This window comes from Bacillus rossius, chromosome 13 (assembly GCF_032445375.1).
Source record: "Bacillus rossius redtenbacheri isolate Brsri chromosome 13, Brsri_v3, whole genome shotgun sequence".
NCBI lineage: Eukaryota > Metazoa > Arthropoda > Insecta > Phasmatodea > Bacillidae > Bacillus > Bacillus rossius.
In genome coordinates this window covers 47,334,361-47,355,380 of record NC_086340.1, presented here as the reverse complement: position 1 = coordinate 47,355,380, position 21,020 = coordinate 47,334,361, and the positions used below count along the sequence as shown (strand labels likewise).

The 21,020-nt window shown below is 42.2% G+C and overlaps 1 protein-coding gene across 2 annotated transcripts; it reads right to left on the bottom strand.

Annotated features, from left to right (window-relative positions):
* On the bottom strand, window positions 1–18,702 carry LOC134538534 (uncharacterized). Of its 2 annotated transcripts, none has more exons than XM_063379941.1 (4): window positions 18,084–18,702; window positions 16,439–16,538; window positions 13,968–14,655; window positions 1–618 (listed from the first exon to the last, which is right to left on the bottom strand). In XM_063379941.1, the coding sequence occupies exons 1-4, from the start codon at window positions 18,127–18,129 to the stop codon at window positions 148–150; spliced, it is 1,305 nt and encodes a 434-aa protein (XP_063236011.1). In that variant the 5' UTR covers window positions 18,130–18,702; the 3' UTR covers window positions 1–147. The 2 variants fall into 2 exon arrangements, with proteins under 2 accessions (XP_063236011.1, XP_063236009.1); XM_063379939.1 differs by having other exon boundaries at window positions 16,361–16,538; window positions 18,084–18,287.
* Between the last annotated feature and the right edge of the window lie 2,318 nt (window positions 18,703–21,020).

The following is a 21,020-nucleotide window of genomic DNA, read 5'->3' as shown; positions in this document are numbered from 1 at the left end:
TTAAAAAAATGTAAAGTGCTTTATTAAAAAGGAACAAATATAACTATTTACTAAACAATCCGTTCACAAACTATTTTTTGATACAAAAGGAAAATATCACATTAAAATAATGTGTTTCATACCAAGAAACATTTGATAAAAATTTTGTTAGTCAAAATGTTTACCATTTACCACCATCATTTTGTCAACCTGTGTCGGTATGTTCTCGGGCGTCATCTTAAATGGCCCCCGTATCTCCATCACCTCGCACCCGTCTGAGAACTTGTTGATCTTGGTGAGGGCCCACAGCGTCTTGGTGACGACCGGCTGCCCGCACGCCTCGGGACCGCTCGGGGAGGCTGCAGAAGTGCGTGTCGTCGGCACGGACCCACAACTGCACGTCTCGCTGGGACTGCTGCGTGGCTTGTTCCTCGCCCGCTCGTCAAGCTCTTCACACGACGAGGGCGTCAGCTCCGCCAGGTTGCACTGCAAGCTCTTGAACCCCTGAGCCATCCTCAGCATGCTCCTAGTTTTCTTCCTTTTCCTCTTGATTTCAGGACACTTCTGTTCAGAAGTCTCGTTGCTGGGTCCAGGCTTAGCCTTCGGGGCTTTCTCTGGTACATCCTCGTTCACACAGTGCTGAAACACAACCACGATAGACAAGTTACACATGTTTGTTCTTACTCTGCTAATACTTGAAAAAAAAATAATTATGAAATCACTTATTCATGTTTTGTTTTGAAAACCTTAGTGGAATAGGTATGTTGAGCACATCTTATTGGGTAATCTATGTTTCTTCTCAGCCTCTCTTTTCAGAACTAGACGAATTTGTGCGAACAATGTAATGAATGGCATGTGGGGTACCTGCATCATGGTGACGTAAGAGTTGGTGTAGACACTCTGCCCGTCACTTCACAACCCTTCAGTGTGTGATGCAGCCTGCCGTCGTACTGAAGATGGTTGGTGGTGCATGGGGGGGGGGGGGATAAACTGGGACGGTGTGCCGAGTGTCGGGTTGAGGAACCCACACAGGTGAGAGTGCAGAGTTGCAGGTGAATGCTGACGGACTGTCACGCTCGTGAATGCGAGTGGTGTCGGGTAGTCTGGCTCTACTCCGCGACCCCCAGCGAGATGTGCTAGGGGTCGCAGCCACCAATGGCAGTAGGGAGCCAGAGCCGCCCCTGTCTCGAGGAAGGAAGCTAGGACCACACACTGTGCCCAGTGTCTGATGGGGCGGTAGACACAGAAAGCAGCAGACATCATAAGAACATTCATCCAGTAAAAAAAAGTATAAGCTACAGAACATTATCAACTATTGGTTACCTACAGTGTAATAGAAAATACCCCAGGCTAAGGGATAATTCCAGCAATGTTAAAGTTGTGTTACGACAGCCTAGAAAACAACGTCCAGTCAGTTATTACTCACACTCAACTGTTTAGGGTCTGTTCACAGTCTGGCACGCTGGAAGCATCCAGGTATACTAGTGTCGGTGCCTGGGGGAACCAAGAAACAAGCAGCGAGATAAGGTCTCCCCATGGCATGGCAGTAAGAGTGGCCAATCTTCTGATAGTACAGTCCGGCGGTAGGCGTGTGCTTACAGGTGGCGCAGATACGACCCAATGTTCAGATTTTTATTCGAGGTCATGTCTTGTAGAAGATGAGTTCTCAGCAGGGGCGCAACAACAGGTGGGGGCAAGGGTATTTTGCCCCCCTCTGAAACCTTGAAGAGGGGGCAAACGGGGGCAAAGAAAGTGCTGTGTAATCAATTTTTAGATAACAAAACTGCTTAAATAGCACAATTTTCTACCTTGAAATACGGACCCCCCGCTTCAATAGGGGGGATCAATGATTCTTTATAAAAAGCTATATTGCCCCCCCTTTGGAAATAAAGTTGTAGCGCCCCTGGTTCTCAGAGTTTCAATAACAACAGACAACATAAACCACTAGCAGGGAGGGCTGTCGCTGAACTCTTGCAATTAAACTAAGGTACTTGTCTCTGCACAGATACAAAGGCAATGCCCTACTCATGAGAAGAATACCCGTGCTGCTATTGAGACAGTGGCTGGCATTGTGGACCTGGCAAGGAGCCTGCAAGTTATTGAGACTTCAGCCAGTCTTAAGTTATCTCTTAATGTTCTGGTTAAGAAGAAAGATTATGGACAGTGGACATTTTGTAAAAATGGCCACCAGGTTATTGAGCTGGCAAAATAAACCTGCTCCCAAGAATACTATTGCAATGCAAAGCTTGTCTGAAGCAAAATGTCTTACAACATTATACGTGAGGAGTGGGTTCTGGCCCTTCACATGGCATATTGAGAAGACTCTTTCCTTAGACATGTGCCAAGTATAGCTGACGATTTTGAAGTTACCAAAAGGAGCTTTGAAGAAAACATGAACTGTTTTGGTGCTCTATTACAGAAAATGGCTGCTACCAATGTAGAGGTGGCAATACAGAAAGGTTACATATTAGGTACAGCAGAAAATAAAGCTCTCAGATCATGGTGACAACTCAACTTAACATTGGGCATAACTTAAGAAATCTGAGGTTTTGTGCATGGCTTTTCTACAATTCCCAATGACTTGACAGAGGGAAAAAAAAGACATAAAAAGTAGGGGAGTTAGGGTTAACAGATTCAAGGGGTTAACTGGACCACCCAAATAGAAATCAGATGAAAATGAAATTTTTTATTTTGTCACTGTATATTCTTTAAATAAGGTTGGCTGTACACTGTAAAGTAATATGGCTGCTGTGAATATCATACTTCCAGAAGTAGGTACAAACAAAAAAGTAATTTCCAAAGGTAAGAGTGAATTTATGTTGCTTCAGATAAAACTTCCTCACACATTAATTACCTACACTATGCAACATTATAATTTTTTTGGAAAAATGTTTTGAGACTTTAAGGTGATTTTAGAAGTATTTTTTATGCTGATGTCAAATATGATTTTACTTTTCCTGTATCACGTCAGGTTTTTATACAATTCGATTTTGAGTTTTTTTCAGAGGCAGTATGACACCCCTGGCCCGAAAACAAGTCTTTTCAGATGCTAAATTATGTATAACTTCTTTAATAATTTGTTTATAATGACGAATGTGGCACATAATGTAGATAATAATGTAAATAAATTAATAAAACTGAAATCATTAAAAAATGTTACGTTGCAAGAGAGAAAACTGCTGAAAACTTAAAATTAAGTTGATTTCACCAATTTTCTCTCGTATAACATAATATTTTTGAAAGGTTTCACTTTTAATAATTCATTTACATTATTATCTAAATTATTTGCTACAATCTTATTTATTAATTAAGTATTAAAGAAGTTGTGCGCTATTTAGCATCCCAAAACACTTGTTCAGACCAGGGGTTAAATTAAATTTTTGGACAGTGAACAATTTATTTGCGTTTCATTTAAAAGTCATGTATTTTTATAACCCGGTATGAAATTGCAATGCACTTGCATTACAGTGGACAATAGTATATTACACTAGCTGCCCGACCCGGCTTCGCACGGCTATACTAATGGAAAAAAATTAAGCCACATCTCCCATTTACAGTAATGGTAAATAAAAAAAATTCAGTGAAAATTTATTACAATGCTGTATAATGTACCGGAGAGAAAATGAATAGCACCGATGGTTTCCCGACTCGTGCACGCAACGTACAACTGATGTACCCGTACTTCACTACGGCAGTCTACAGGCAGATCACTCTTGCGCCGCTCATTATACATGCCCCTCCTTGTGGGTACGCCACTGCCGCGCGATGCCCGTTGCCATGGAGACGCAGAAGGCATGCACAATGCAAAATCCTGTTCTCATGCAGACAAAGTACCCACTGTTGCCTGGTTTTAACCACCCATGGGATCTAATTTTTGGAAAATGTCATCCTGCGTAACATAAGAAACTACTGTGAAGTTTCAAGTCGGTAAAATATATATACTTGAAAAAAAAAGGCCAATAAAAAAACAAATTAAACACAGAGAGAGGAAAAAAAACAATAGTTTAGGTTTGCGATTTAAAGTGATAAAAATTATTTAAATACTAATTGAACTCTTATGAGGGTACTAATTGCTTCGTTGTTAATATCACACGGGTGTTTTTTAATTGTTTGGGAAAATTAAGAATGATAAGGCATCTAGTGCGTGGCAACAATGTTAATAGGCAATAGGAAATAAACTTCTAGCGCCTGCGGCATTGTCAACAAACACTTCGTACGTGTACTGCATGTTGCATCTGACCCCCTCCAATGCATTTGATTCTAAATTGGACTTTTAGTAAGGATCCCTAATGTTATTGATAATATAATATAGCCTATAGCCTTCCTCGATAAATGTACTATCTAACACTGAAAGAATTGTTCAAATCGGACCAGTGGTTCCTGAGATTAGCGCGTTCAAACAAACAAACAAACAAACAAACAAACTCTTCAGCTTTATAATATTAGTATAGATTATACTCACTTTAAAATTCTATGACTTTTACGAAAACACAACGGTATCTGACAATTCAATTAGTTGTCTTCGCTGATTTCACTTCAAGATCTGTCTGACGTGGGTTGAAACTCCTCTTTCCGATTGTCTTCCATCAGCAGTGCCACGAAGCAGTAGTCTGCCATCTTTACATCCCACCTTCCCTGGTATCTCTCTTCCCAGTCCTTTCCTTTACGTCCTGGTGAAAACTTTCTCCTTGTTCTTCACTGACATCGCCGAGATTCACAAGGGGGAAAAAATCAATATGTGAATGTAAGAAGTGAAGTTTCACACTCATGTTACATCCTAATATCATGAAATCCTTCAATATTTCTTTAACCATACTTACGTAGTCTGGATGTTTTTTGTTACCTAAAATGTTGGCCACAACTTCTTTTAAAGAAACCCAGGTTTTTTTTTCTACAGGATTCATTGTATTTTATAACATACTGTCTTTCATTAATTTTCTGATCTGTAGCCCCTTAAAAAGCCCCTTCTTTCAGTTTCGCGTAAGATATTTTGGGAAATTTCTTTACCAAATACTGGAAGCAGTCACCTTCTTTTGAAAGTGCTTGAGTGAACTGCTTCATTAATCCGAGTTTAATGTGAAGAGGAGGTAATAGTACCTTGCTTTGTTGAACACGTGGTACATTTACTATGCTCTGTGAACCGGGTTGTAGGGTTTTTCTTTTGAGCCAGTCTTATCTGCTTTCAGTGTTTGTCTTTGGCTCTGCTGTTCCATTCACAAATAAAATACGGCATTTTTGTGTAGCCAGATTGTGGGCCAAGTAGCACACCAACAACTTTTAAATCATTGCAAATTGTCCAAGAATATTTTTCATAGTTCAAGCATTTTAACAGAATTTTGAGTTTTTAATACATTTCCTTGATATGCACTGAATATGCAATAGGTAATGAAATAAAGACATTTCATTATGTAAAATTACACCTTTGAGACTACTTTTGGACGACTCTGTAAAAAACCTCCACTCATTTGGATTGTAAGTAACGTTAAATAAATTCAATGAACTCTCAATATCCTATACCAAGAGAATGAAACTCCAGGTCGTAGGAGCTTTTTTGCTTTCAATCTTGATCCAAGCAATTGAGCAGCATCTTTTGTTAGATTTAAGTCACGAGTTAAATGGTTATGTTCTTGAGTGAATAATTTTGGTGCACAATTTTCTTCGGACTTGTAATCATCATTATCACATTCATTTTCTGAACTGCTTTCCTGTAGCCCATTTTCGAGAACGGGAGGTGAGACTGGGATAGGAAGAGATTCACAATGTATAACTGGTTGTATGGCCGAAGGAATGTTCCGATATTGTAGGTCCTTCTTAGTTTTTGCGTTATGACCTTGAATGTTAACCATACAGAAATAAAGTCGTTAATATGATTTTGTGGCTACCTCCAAACGCCTGGAATTGCAAAGGGCATTGATTATTTTGCACTATTTTTCCACAGTCTCAGTCTCACTGAGCATAAGTTAGCTCTATCCGCCGGCTCTATATGGCCGCCTGGGGCACTTTGTCATTGCACGAAAGTACGGAAATTTCCGGGTGAGTTTTTTTTTAAATTTTACAACAAAATTTGCGAAGATAACGATAGAGCATGTACATAGTGACCTTCATACATGTGTGTACTATCAATAACAATTAAAACTACAGTGCGAACAATCGTACAGGTTACACCAGTTCTTATAGCCTCGAATGTGTGATTTTCATGGTATCTGCAACAAAACTTATTTTTTTAAACCCACTTACGATGGTTCGCACTCTAAATTTAATTTTTATTGATAATACACACATGTATGAAGGTCACTATGTAACTACTCTAGCGTTGTTTTTGCACATTTTGTAAAAATATAAAAACTCGGCCGGACATAGCCGTAGTTGCGTGGATTGACATAAGCTGTTGTTTTCCCAATCTCTCTGTCCCGGGTGGCCGTAAAGAGCTAACTTCAGCTCCTAGACCTTGTGTGGTGCCCGGGTTTGTCTTGCATAACTACCACAAATATCACAGAACACGTTTGGGTTATTTAAACACTTACGGGAACTCATTTCTCAAAAATAACCTCTCACTACTGCATGTAAACAATGAATTACTGTTTGTTTATCTCCCTCCTAAAGTCAGCTGGGTGTAACAAGTGTTGCCAATTATTCTTTCTTACCAAACAAAACTTTCTCCTACACAAATAAATATTTATTTTATAAAATGTACGATTAAATAAAAAATGAGTTTCCTGGATTCGGAAAAAAACCTGTACTTGATAGGAAAAAAAGGATTGCAGATCTTGAATCAACACAAAAATTTTTTTAGGAACACCTAAGATCAGAGAATCATAGAGAATCATAGAAAATCATGTTGCATATTGTTAATAGTAGCTTACAATTTTTATTGTTTCAGATGAATTTTCTATTTTTTTTTCTTAACATAAATACATAATTTTATATTTACATACAAGTTTATTTTAACATGCCATTTGCAGTTCAGTGAAAAATGTGCAAGTGGGGTTAACTGGACCAATCCACTCAACCCTAAATTTTAATGGACCACTTGGCTGATTATATCGTTATTGTTATATACCAGCACCAATATTGTTTTATCAATTCCTATGTAATGAATTTTAATGTTTATAGAATAACGACTTTTAGTACAATTGTTCCTGTTCCCCCCCTCCCGAAAATGCCAATAAATCGTGCTCGTATGACCTATAACAGGTCATATTATATTGTAGAGTTGGAAAATACTGTTAAATATGTACTAAAAAAAAAAAAACCAGATAACTGAACGTCAAACTGCGGAACAAATTGGGATTCCTCGTAGCACAGTAAAACGTTATGTAGCGAAATACAGAGCAACAGAAGATACCACAAGATCGAACATTCATTAATGTTTGAAAATAATTTCAGCAAGGCAACTTGCTTATGAATTTGCAGTAGCTAATGAAAATAAAAAGCCTTATTAAGCCTAATTGGGAGACGACAAAAATGACAAGTTAAGACTGGCTCATCGAGTTCTGAAAATGTCATAACTTGGCCTTGCGAGCTCCAGATCAGACATCCTTGAACAGGGCTCTGGCCTCTGGGTTTCTACAAAACTAATGTCTCTGTATAATAAACTAACTTGTGATATGCAAAAGAAAAGTTTAAATTTGGTTCTCAAGATATCTACAATCTCTATTGCCGTCACCCGACCTCTGTGAAAGGCCCGGGGGGTACCTGACGGGCGCTACGGGCGTCGCGGTGCTCTTGTTGTCCGGAGGGGCGCCAGGCTAGCGGGCTGCTAGGCCGTTGGTGTTGGGTCGTGGGTACTCTGCCCCCGCGTGCCCCGCCAGGTACACGGCTTGAATCTACCCTGAATGGCTCTCCCTTGATTGTAAAGGCCGCTCGGCCGTGTGGAGGATGGGAGACTCCGGAAAATTAGTATACACGAGTTGGTGAGAATTACCTTTAATCTAGTCCCGCTACAAAACACTCTCACCAACACTTGGCGACGTCTAGCCGTTACACAATTAACACAGAAAAAACATAACACTACGCGACACTAATGGTTACCGCGGCAGTCTCGCGGGACGCGGGTCGATGCTCGCTGGAGACGGCCAGCGCCGAAAGTTAACGGTTGCAGGGGGGGGGGGGGGGGTCGATGAACGGGCTCCTAAGTTCGGTGAAACACTTACGTGAGTGATACGATCTACAGCGCGGTATCACGAAGAAGACGGTCGGGATAGGCCCGGTTCCGTAAAATACGCGCCGAGTCGACGTGGGCAGCTATGAATTAATAAGAGGTTTAAATTTAAATATTTAGTACAGAATAAAATAATCACAGAAAGAAAACTTGGATGCTGCCCACGGACACACGTCTGTTCTTGGCGCGGAGTGGTTCGAGACTGCCGGACATGGCCGCCTCGCAAGGAAGTGAAACATTCTCTTCTTTGTGAGTCGGCGTCAAAAAACTTATATTAACTTAATTTGCTCTATTATAAGCTAAAAACACGTTCCAGGTGCTCAATTAAAAGGTAGCAAATGGTAATTTTGTGCTTAAGGCTTAACAACTTTTTATAGTAGTATTTAATTATTTGAATTGTGGCATCAAGTTGGCGACTGTAACTTTATCAACATATTGTCTCACTGTGAGCTGTTTTAGTTGGATTTATTCTAATCTGACACGATCATAGTCACGGGCATTTTAATTAAGACCAGTGGCCGCGGTGACTGTTAATGAGGTTTGTTGTCTATTGGGGTCACGCCCGGGGCGCTCGCCTGACTCAATCCGGCTGGGCAAGGGGCGCACTCCTAAAACGGGATACGGTACTGGCGGTGCGGAGCACGGGCTTAAAGGCCATGGTCGGTACGACGTCAAATGCCTCCCCCCAGTGGAAGCCCGTCTCCGCCCCGTGTTCCCGCTCCCGCGGTAAGACGACCCCCTAGCTCAGCCGGCACACTTCGACACGCGATCCTATAGCGCGTGGCGCCTTAGCGCCGGCGGCGCATGAGGTGTCGGCGCAGGTGGACGCCGCCTCGGTCGCTGCGTGGGCAGCTGGGCCGGGAGGCGGCGCCGCGACGCGTGAGGTGCTGGCGCAGGCGGACGCCGCCTCGGTCGCTGAGTGGGCAGCTGGGCCGGGAGGCGGCGCCGCGACGCATGAGGTGTCGGCGCAGGCGAACGCCGCCTCGGTCGCTGCGTGGGCAGCTGGGCCGGGAGGCGGCTCCGCGGCGCATGAGGTGTCGGCTCAGGCGGACGCCGCCTCGGTCGCTGCGTGGGCAGCTAGGCCGGGAGGTGGCGCCGCGGCGCATGAGGTGTCAGCGCAGGTGGACGCCGCCTCGGTCGCTGCGTGGACAGCTGGGCCGGGAGGCGGCGCCGCGGCGCGTGATGTGTGGGGCTGCGTGACGAGACTGCCCAGGACGTACTCGGCCAGGTGGGCCGGGGGTCGGCGCTCACGTCGGGGGCGCTCTCGTGGGCCACCTTCCTCCGGGCTCGTCGGGCCTTGCCGTCCGTAGGGCTGGCGTTCCCGCTCGGGTATCAGCGCCGGGCTGGGTGAGCTCCGCCCCGGGGTGGTGTTCAGGACGAACTCCCGCAGCCTCGCGGGTCTGCGTCGTGTCCGACGGGGACGTCCAGCCCCCTCCTCGCGCGGTTGTGTGACGGTGACGTGGAAAGTTGCGTCGGCAAGGGAGGCCGCGTGCCCCCAACCCCTTCTGGTCGGGCTCTGGGGCGATTCCTCTTCATCCTCGTCTGGGTCGGATATGATGGGTTCGGGGTCAGGGGTCGCTCTGGCGGGGTCTTCGGAGTCGTCCCCCGCGACTTCTGTCACCCGGCACCTGGCGTGGCGGGGCCGGCCCCTTCTCCTCCGGCACGGCGTGGTGTGAGTCTCCGTAGGTGCCTCATAACGCGGGGGCGGCTCGCTCTCGGGGACCTTCCCTCGTGGCGCAGTTTCTACGGGACAGGGTGCCTCGCCGGGGTCGTGGGGTGCGTCCGCGTCCATTTCCCCGTCGGTGATGTGCTCGGGCTCGTCTGGAGCGGTGTCCTCGGCTTCCTCTCGCTGTTGCTCCAGTCCTCCAGGAGGGAGTGCATCAAGGGGGATGTCTGGTCCGTCTGCCGTGTACCCATGTTCGGGTTCGGTCGGGAGTGGTTCCCCGGGGGTCCCTGCTACTCGCAGGTGGTCCCGGTGGATCTTCTGCACGCGGCGGCTGCCCAAGTTCACCATGTAGGACGTCGCCCCCAGGCGCCGCGTCACGGTGTAGGGCCCCTCCCAGCGGGGAGCGAGTCCAGCGCAGTAATTGCGCGGCGCTGCCGACAGGGGGTAAGCTCGGGCGTACACCCGATCGCCGGCCCGCAGTTGTGCCGGGGGTCGCGCTGTCTGTGGCGTGATTCCCTGACTGTAGCGGGCTTGTCTTGCGCGTGCCACGTCGTGCTCCTGGGTTCGTCGCTCGTCGCGCTCCTCTGGTTGCTCTCCTGGGTGCGGTACGCCGTGTGCTGCCAGCTCGCCGGGCAGCGGCAGGTTACGCCCCTGGATCATCTCGGCGGGGGTCATAACACTACGCGACACTAATGGTTACCGCTGCAGTCTCGCGGGACGCGGGTCGATGCTCGCTGGAGACGGCCAGCGCCGAAAGTTAACGGGTGCAGGGGGGGGGGGGGGTGGTCGATGAACGGGCTCCTAAGTTCGGTGAAACACTTACGCGAGTGATACGATCTGCAGCGCGGTATCACGAAGAAGACGGTCGGGATAGGCCCGGTTCCGTAAAATACTTGCCGAGTCGACGTGGGCAGCTATGAATTAATAAGAGGTTTAAATTTAAATATTTAGTACAGAATAAAATAATCACAGAAAGAAAACTTGGATGCTGCCCATGGACACACGTCTGTTCCCGGTGCGGAGTGGTTCGAGACTGCCGGACATGGCCGCCTCGCAAGGAAGTGAAACTTTCTCTTCTTTGTGAGTCGGCGTCAAAAAACTTATATTAACTTAATTTGCTCTATTATAAGCTAAAAACACGTTCCAGGTGCTCAATTAAAAGGTAGCAAATGGTAATTTTGTGCTTAAGGCTTAACAACTGTTTTATAGTAGTATTTAATTATTTGAATTGTGGCATCAAGTTGGCGACTGTAACTTTATCAACATATTGTCTCACTGTGAGCTGTTTTAGTTGGATTTATTCTAATCTGACACGATCATAGTCACTGGCATTTTAATTAAGGCCAGTGGCCGCGGTGACTGTTAATGAGGTTTGTTGTCTATTGGGGTCACGCCCGGGGCGCTCGCCTGACTCAATCCGGCTGGGCAAGGGGCGCGCTCCTAAAACGGGATACGGTACTGGCGGTGCGGGGCACGGGCTTAAAGGCCATGGTCGGTACGACGTCACTATGAAACAGGGTTTACAACTGTGCACAAGCCTTCAAAAATTATAGCTGAAATGGGAAAAAAGCAAGTAGGACAAATGACTTCTGCTGAACGAGGGGTGTTGGTGACTGTTACAGCTATTGTAGGAGCGTCAGGAAAGACAGTGCCCCAGTTCTTTACTTTTCCAAGGAAAAATTTCAGTGACTACATGCTCAAAGGTGCCCCACCTGTAAATTATGGAGGTGTAGTCCAAGTGGATGGACGACAAGTGAACTGTTTCTGTCTGTACTCAAGCATTTTGCTAAACATATGTAAGACCTGCCAAGGAACAACTTAAACTGATCATATCAAACAATCACGAATCACTTAGTAGTATTGAATCTCTGAATTTAGCCACCGACAATGGAATTGTGTTGTACATATTTCCACCCCACTGCAGTAACAAAATGCAGTCCCTAGATTTGACTACATTTGGACCTCTGAAGGCCAAATACAACAGTGCTTGATCTGATCGCATGAGTAACGTCAGAGCAACACCTACCAGTGCACCAATAATTACCACGTATGGCATTGCAGGCATTGTTGGTGTGACTTATCCTTTGGCTTTCATGTCAGGAAACATCTTGAAGGGGTTTACTGTTAGTGTTATTAAATCTTTCAACTCAAATGTGTTTATAGACCAGGATATTATGTCATCGTATGTAACAGAGAGGCCTCTAATGACTCAACAGTCGGCAGAATATGACTTCCTAGAAGATGTACCAAGCATGTCTATAGATGACAACATAGAGAATCCTGAGCCTCATTTTGAGGAACAAAACTTAACAATTATGTCTCCTGAAGATATTTGGCCATATCTATGGTTAAATGGCGAAGGTAGAAAGAAAGGAAAATCCGCTGTTCTTACCGACAAACCTGTTAATAACAGCTGCAGGAAGCAACAAACAACAGAGCAGCAAAGAAATTGTCAACGAAACGAGGCAGGACTGAAGTCAAGACTCGCAAAGAATGCCGAATATTTGAAGAAGTCAGCAGTGACTCAGAAGATCCTGATAAATTACGGTATGTTGATTTTTCTGATAATTTGTGCAAAGTGATGCAAATATTGAATCAATTCAAAGTGGTGACTTTATTGAGACTAAAGTACAAGGAAAAACTGCTAATAGCAGCCGTAATTATGTTGCTCAAGTTGTGCAGTGTATGATGATAGATTTGGAGTTCAGTTTCAAAAGACCGTCATTGCTTCAAGCGAAGTGATTGCTAAGATACCTTGTCCAATATGTGGCACAAGAGCTCGCTATGAACATATTATATGGTTCCTAGTTGATGTAACTAAATTCAGTTTCCAAAATATTTGCTATTTTCATGAAGAACATTTACCTTATTTTGGTTATTTAAAAAAATTTTTTTAAACACATTTTAGAAGTATTTGTGTCATATCAGTTACAATTGAATCTACTAGATCGTATGTTTTCCATACTCAACCAAAATGTTCAGTTAACCCCAATGTGTGGTTCAGTAAATTCACTCACTGGGGTTAAATGGACCAAAGTTAAATTTGTTATTTTTATTATTTTTTCTGAAGTGTGTAAGAGATATGTGTATGTTGACAGTACTAAAGTTGTAGTGCATAGGTATGTTAGTGAACATGAAATAAAACTGTAATATCACATTTTTTTCTACACAATAAGAAGGGAAGAAAAATTCGAGTTCAGTTTACACCTACAACCCCTATGAAGCTGTTTCTACCAGGCTGAACCATTAACCCCCCTGAGCCGAGATTTCCAGCAGAGGTGGAAACATTATCCTAAACACAGGAGAAAGAGAAACCACCTGCATATTTCTACAAACCAGAGAGGTATTCCTATGTGTGGCCTGCAAATATTTTTAGCAATGGCGAAGGCACACTCCTAACTGTAATCTGTATGAAAGAGGAGTTGTATTTTGGAGTGACCACGCTACACTACACTGGTTTGCAGAACTTATACTTTGCTTTGTCTATGGCGCAGACTAGTTTCTCACATGAATAAAGAGTGTATGACTCCAACATCGGCTTATTGGATTCACCAATATGTCGGATAGTAGAAACCAATCCTGGGCTGGGCTATTGTTGTCAGGAATAAAAACCAACATATTCAGGAGTAGGCCTTTAAAATAATCCCAGAACCAGTGGCCTTATGGAGAAGTCTGTTGCGATTGCTTGTAATCGAGTGTGAGTCATTCACGGTCAGATGGCATCCAGAGTTACGAGGGAAGGAAGGCCGAGAGAGTACCTACTAGCTCTACTCGAGAGAAAAAATTATAATAATTAATTTTTATCTCAACTGGCTCAAAAAAAAAACATTTGATTGTAGCGAGTAGCTCTCTCCCAGCAGGTGGTAAAATACCAAGCCATGCTATTTGTTGTCTGGAAACACAAGTTTAGTTTCTTAGAGAACATAACCTATCATATTTTCAGGTAACTTTAGTAACCAGGAAATAATTCTTAAAATTGTTGAAATATTTATGTTTTATATGATCATTAGCATTTGATAACTTTTTAACTTTAGATTAATTTAATAACCAGCTACCATTTTTAATAAAAACGTTTTTCCTTAGTTAAATTATTGTTTAGTGTTTGCATTAGACTTATTAGGTAAACTATGACATAATATGTATACAATAAAAAATACATACCTGTTCCAGTGTTAATGTCTTTTCATGGTGTACAGAACTAGTGATGTTCATTTTATAACATCTCTCTGAAGTAGTCTTCACTTCATGTTCAGTACACTCTGTAAATATTTTTTTTGCTTGGTCATTGAAGTCTCTGAAAAATTCACTTTCACAAATGTTTAAAGGCCCAGTTTCCCTTTTGGATTTGTTATTCTGAGACAGGGGCTTTGTTGTGGACACTGGAGTCTTCTCCATTGGGACTATGTTCTTAGACACAGAGTCTTCCTCTGCAGCACTTAATTTCTTCTGCTCTGCATACAATTTTTCCTGGTTTAGTTTTTCCCGTTCCCTCTCAATCTGGGTAACCAGGAGTTCTAGCTCGCGTTCCCTTTGCGCATGCCTCTCTCTCAGTTCTGCTACGGAGGCCTTCAACTGGCATATGGCCGTCGCTTCTTCCGCCGCCAGCTTCTTCTCGTCCTCGACTCTCCGCAGCTCGTCTTCCAGGCACGCCTTCTCCTTCTTGGCGAGGCGCACCTTCCTCTGCCCTCGCCGCAGCCTCCTCCGCTGCCGTGCGGAGTCGTCCCCGCCCCAGTCCTCGATCAGCTGACACGTCTCCAGCACGCTCTCGTCCAGCGAGGGGCCCAGCAGACCTCGCAGCGCGTCGGAGATGGTGAAGGGGTTCTGCGCTAGGTGGTGCTCCCTGGCAGCCCTGCAGCCCCGAGGACACTACCTGTCACACACGCTTCCCGGCGGTCCCATACTTCAGCCAGTATTACAACACGCGTCACAACTGTAGGTTCACGCGCAGGTCGTGAATAAAAATCAGAAATGTAAATTACTATAGATCCAAAAAAAATGCTTATCTTAATTGCTAGAGTCGTTAACATGTTCCTACAGTGAGATTGACTTTGATTCCCTTTTTATGTGGGATGTCGTGAGCATGATATTCGACACAACTTTACGTATGTGAGAGTGCATGCACGTGAGTACCGTGGTAGGTACTGCGCAGCAACTACTCACAGTTCACGGGTATGTACGCCATTGTATCTTATACCAGTCCGCATCACCAGATAGTACACTGCATTTATGTGCAGGGCACTTAATAGTAATTGTGAACTGTTGTGTAATCGTTTCCATCACTGACTAGATTACAGAACAGTGGTTGGTTTTACTTTGCCAATACAATATTATTATACATAACAGAGAACTAGTCAATCTCACGGTACAGCATATATAAAGACTCTAGAGGTAGTCATAACTCTCAAAAATTCTACCCCAGAAAACAATACAATATAGCAACATAAACCAACCGAATTACAATAGGAAACAAGAATATTTTAATTGTATTAAATGATGGAATTGGCTTCTTTCTGTTGGTTTCTATTGTTAGTATTTCTGTTGGTTTCTGTTGATTTCCAGTTGGATTTATTATATTATCTTGGGTTTTGTTGGTTTCTACTGTCTATCACACAGGCGTATCACTACAGGAAACACGGTTGTGTGCAGTTAAACAGTTAACATAACCCCACTACGCAATTAACACATTGGATCATCTGCGTCCAACCTGCGCTCCAATCACACGGCAGATTTAATGGCACACACCTAACATGGGGGAAACACATATAGCAACTTTGCAATGATGTATCAAAAATGAGTTGTTGATATTGTATTTTATGAAAAAAAAAAAAAAATGCTTGCAATAATGTAATTGCTGTGGGATGCAAGCCGAGCTTCGCACGCGCGCGGGAGATGCGATAGTTTGTGTCTGGGTAACATCAGCAGCGAGTCTTTGAGTTGTGGTAGTGCGTGTCTGGACATAATGCCCACAAAATAACTAAAGTGTGGGAATTTGAAACTTTTCGAATGCCAACCATTGCATTTGGAAGTGACTTACAATTTTCAGCTGTCATGGCGTGCCGCAAGTTAAATAAACTCAGAGACTTCATTTGGAAATCTAGCGTATGTCTGTCTTTCTCATTTTTTCCTTTCCTTCTACAACATTTTAAAAATAATTGCCATACATTTTTGTTTAAGCCTTAGAATGTGATAATGTTAATTCTGTTGGTGGCAAATTGTCATCATTAAATGCTGTTTACAAATTATTTTCCACGATTAATTTGTCCCCTAAAGTTTACAGTTCACTATGTTGTTTCATTTGTTCAGATGTAAATGATTTAAACTTTTTTATTATACAGAATGTTTAAATTGCTGATTGGGCTGAACTAAATAGTAAATGGTCAATATAGCACAGTTAATGAAAACACAAACTACGAGGAGTTCTGGTTTGATCTCTCGTGTAAGGCTTGAAAGTGAGTGGCAGTTTTAACTTTTAAACTGTGCACAGCATACACTATAAGCATAAATAGCGAGTGTTTGATGTTCTTAATAAAATAAAACACAAATATCTGCAATACGGATGCGAGAGGCCAGCACGGAGGGGAGAGTGTCGAGTTGCGAGCACCGGGACTCGCGCACGTGGGGGTAACACGGGCCTGCGGAGCAGCGGCGGGCAGTCCTGGCACTGGTCACCCGGAGCGCTGCAGTCGTCTCGGGTCTGCGTCCCCTCCGTCACACTGGCCTGCTGCGCGCTCTCTGCGCACGTCACAGGAACTACACGTACTAACAACAGTAGCACTGCTGACTACACACATGCACAAGAACTAACAACAGTAGCACTACCGGCACTGACTACACGCATGCACAAGAACTAACAACATTCACACTACTGACTACACGCATGGACAAGAACTAACAACATTCACACTACTGACTACACGCATGGACAAGAACTAACAACATTCACACTACTGACTACACGCATGGACAAGAACTAACAACATTCACACTACTGACTACACGCATGGACAAGAACTAACAACATTCACACTACTGACTACACGCATGGACAAGAACTAACAACATTCACACTACTGACTACACGCATGGACAAGAACTAACAACATTCACACTACTGACTACACGCATGGACAAGAACTAACAACATTCACACTACTGACTACACGCATGGACAAGAACTAACAACATTCACACTACTGACTACACGCATGCACAAGAACTAACAACATTCACACTACTGACTACACGCATGCACAAGAACTAACAACATTCACACTACTGACTACACGCATGCACAAGAACTAACAACATTCACACTACTGACTACACGCATGCACAAGAACTAACATCATTCACACTACTGACTACACGCATGCACAAGAACTAACAACATTCACACTACTGACTACACGCATGCACAAGAACTAACAACATTCACACTACTGACTACACGCATGGACAAGAACTAAAATTATACACACTACGGTATTGACTAAGGCACGTAATTCACAAACAACAGCCACATTATGGAATATTGCATGCCCAAGTGCTTGCTACTTTCTAAATGAATGCTTGACTAATACAATCAGCCACACGGATGTCTAAACACTTGAACAATTACTGACAGTTACATTACTGACTACAAGAATGTACAAATATTTACACCAGATATTCAAATGACTACAAGCATGCTAGTTATAAGCAACTGTCATTTTACTGACTACAGGCATGCTCAATAATAACATCATTGACACTTCTTACTACAGAGTTGCACAAGTTCCATTTAGTGACAATGCTGATCACAGGCATGTACAAATACTAACCTTTTATTTATGCTTAAACTCCATTTATAGCCACTGCTTTTTATGTGTTAATATGATTAAATTTGTAAAACATATGTCCTCTCGTAAAAATTAAATTTCTCTTCCGGGGTGTTGGGCTCTTTTTTTGTTACCTTTTCGCAAAAAAAAAAAAAAGTGAGATGTTTCTCACTGCAAACCCTAGGCACAATACTTGGGTAATTTGAATCTTACAGTCTCATTGAAGCCCAGAGGTTGACAGGCTAAGAATATTAGTTGTTGATCTTTGTTTAAGTGCTAGTGTGCTAGGCACGCTCCATTTTCCTGTAAGGACCCTTGCCTCCAGCCATTAAGGCTTAAGTAAGTAATGCGATACCAGGCCTGCCCGCAGTTCTCTACATGTCCAAAACAGAAATTAACGAAACCTATGTTTTTGTTGGTAGCAGCCCAAAAGAGATAAATGGACTGTCGTCAAACATACCTTTTGCTATCACCGTTTCCGATGATGAATCATCTTTTTCCTCCATGATTTTATCTTGCAACACTGCAGTGGAGGTGCTAGTATGTGTGGTTAATAACCATCAATGTTATGGTATGTAAATGACTGTCTATTACGACAAAAAATTTGTAATGAAGTATTCAATGTTTTCACTAAGTTGGTGTAACACAACTTTATTAACTCACTATTTGTTTTGGATGTCCTCTTTGGCATAGGTGAAAAACAAATTATGTTTGTCAATACGCAAAATTTTACCACGAATAAATGACCGGAATTAAGTCTCATTTTAAAAACTGAATACACTAATTCACTAACATAATATTATGAACATTTATCCATAGATAAACTATTAACATGTTTCCAAACCCACAAAACATAAATGTATCCCTCATCTGACAATGATAGTAGTAAACATATGTAGAGACACAAAGCAATTCTCTTAGCATCAGCCGAGGAGTGAGAGAGTTTCGAGAGAAATCCAATCGGAAATTCTAGTAGTCGTTCTGTTCATCAGCCATTTTAGACGTGTTCTGACCCACGTACTAGTTACATCATTGCAATCAGTCTAGCGCCACTTGCTTCTTTGATTCCATCACTCTATCCTCCAGCAAGTCGTGTCCATTCATTAAATTTTTTTTCCAAAGAACTAAAAAATTAATTCAATTATATGAGTAGTATAGAATAGCCAATACGAGGACAGGATTCAGGTTTAGGAGTCGTTTAGCCAACTGCCATCGTGGAATATGACTTCACGTCAATTTTGCTGTAAAAACATTCGCAGAAGTACATACCGACTCAAAAATCCTCAAAATGATAAAAATTACCCTACTTCAAAGGAAAATTGACCATTTATTCTGCAAATAATCCAGAAGAGACTATTTTTCTCAGAAATGGGAAATTTTCGTAAGAGAAGGAGGCCATATTCTTCAAAATACCCCATATAAGGCCATGACCTCAACCTTGAACACCCAACCACCATATTTCTTCAAAATTCCTCAAAACTGACTCAATATTCCTCAAAATTCCTAAAAATATTCCCTATTTTGATGGAAAAATGTCCATTTTTAGGGAAAATTTCCCCTTTTATTCCTGAAAAATGTTAACAGCTTAAAAATTTCTAAAAGCGGCTTAAGACTCCTAAAACCAAGCCGACCTAAGCTGCCTAGATCAGGACCTTGACCTCGGCCGCCATTGTTGCACTTTTCGTTAGGGATGCCATCTTGAAGCTCCATATTTCTTAAACTAGAATATAGGGAAAATTTTAATAAAAATAATTTTCAACATATTGAAATTCATACGCCATCTTGAAAATCTGTAATTATCATCCAATTTTAAGGAAAATTTTTATCATTCATAAAAATCAATACATTATAAAATTTTTATAATAAAATTTATAAAAATATACTGGGTTTAAACCCAGCGAGGTCATTCGATTAAAAATGGCGACTGATCCTTTCTCCACGGAAGCCACCGGCAGACTGACCTCCCACCACTAATGCCAAGGCAGATATTTCGTGAGCCAGTATTATGTCATGGCAGCCATCTTGATTTAGTCTGCTGGAGGTCGCCATATTGTTTTTATTTACTGGATGGTGCTTCTGTCATATTAGTTTAATTTTCACCCACTAGAGTGCAGTAATTATTTATTTCCAGAACACTCATAATCTTTAAATTCAACCGCCATTTTCAAAGTCTCTAATTATTATGCTATTAATTCAGAAAAAAATACCAAAAATCATAAAAAAAATTACTTGTTTAAATAATGATTGATTCGATCACCTCGATTCGATCCTTAACTGATGCAAAAAGATAATTTAATTAAAATTACCAAAAACAATGACAAGTTTGAGAAATAAAACTAAATTAAAAATAAAACCATTATTACATAAATCCTGCAAGTACAAAAGTAAGTTAATTAAAACCATTTCTCGATATGTGTAGTCTTATTAGAGTTATACGCGAGTTCTTTACATTTCGCTACATGACTTTTCAGAGCAGTTCCACATGACAGTTGATTACCTCTTTTTTTTTTTTTACACAGTATAGAGTTCTCAATTTTGTTAAAAGGACAGTGATATATTTCATGATCCTTGCATGTTTTATGCATACAAATGTCTTGCCGCAGAATATACAGTTTCATTCGGATAAATGCGCAACCAGTCTGTCATTATTCCTTAAGTGTCTTTTTAGTCTTCCGTAGCATATAAACTGACTACAACTCCTGTTGCACTGATATTTAATGCGTTCAGAGTTATTATAACACTCGAGTATTATCTAATCACGAATTTTCAAATTTTTGATGTTTTCGAAGTAGTTACAGTCAGGTGATGGAACACCGTTAGTTGCAGCATCCTTTATCGATGTCACTGAGACTGTTGACAACAATTGTTCTGCTGCTGAAGACACTGCAGTTGTTAGGTTGTTACAATCTCCTGATCTGCTGGAACAGTCGGTGCAAATGTTGACGTCGTTGCCAACAGGATCTCTGGAGCTGTCAGCAATGTTGCCATCGGGGTCTGCGATGTTGATGGTAAACCTTCCATCCAGGTCGTTGCTAATGATAATAATGATGCCATCGAGTTCTCAAGAATTCCAAGATACTAGACTAATATGTGAGATAAGTCAAACAAGCTGATCCGTGCTGCAACATAGCCCATTTAAAAAGAAATTAATTAAAATCTGATAATAATTACGGATTTTCAAGATGGCGGTAGTGACGCCATAATCCAAGTTGAGGAGTGGTTTTTATGTAAATATTAATTAATTTTTTTTTTAAATTTTAAATTTTTTCCAGATTTTCTAGCATAATAATTACAAATTTTCAAGATGGCGGTCGTAACGAAATGTGCAACGATCGAGAATCCAAGATGGCGGCCGTAACGAAAATTGCAATGTTATAAAATACAAGTTGGGGGAAAT

Coding starts and splice junctions, on each gene's coding strand:
- LOC134538534 (XM_063379939.1), bottom strand. CDS start 18,129: ATGGAGGAAAAAGATGATTCATCATCGGAAACGGTGATAGCAAAAG. Junction 16,539..18,083: donor GGAAACGGTGATAGCAAAAG/GTATGTTTGACG, acceptor TGACGTGCGCAG/AGAGCGCGCAGCAGGCCAGT. Junction 14,656..16,360: donor CGTGCTGGCCTCTCGCATCC/GTATTGCAGATA, acceptor TCGGGGCTGCAG/GGCTGCCAGGGAGCACCACC.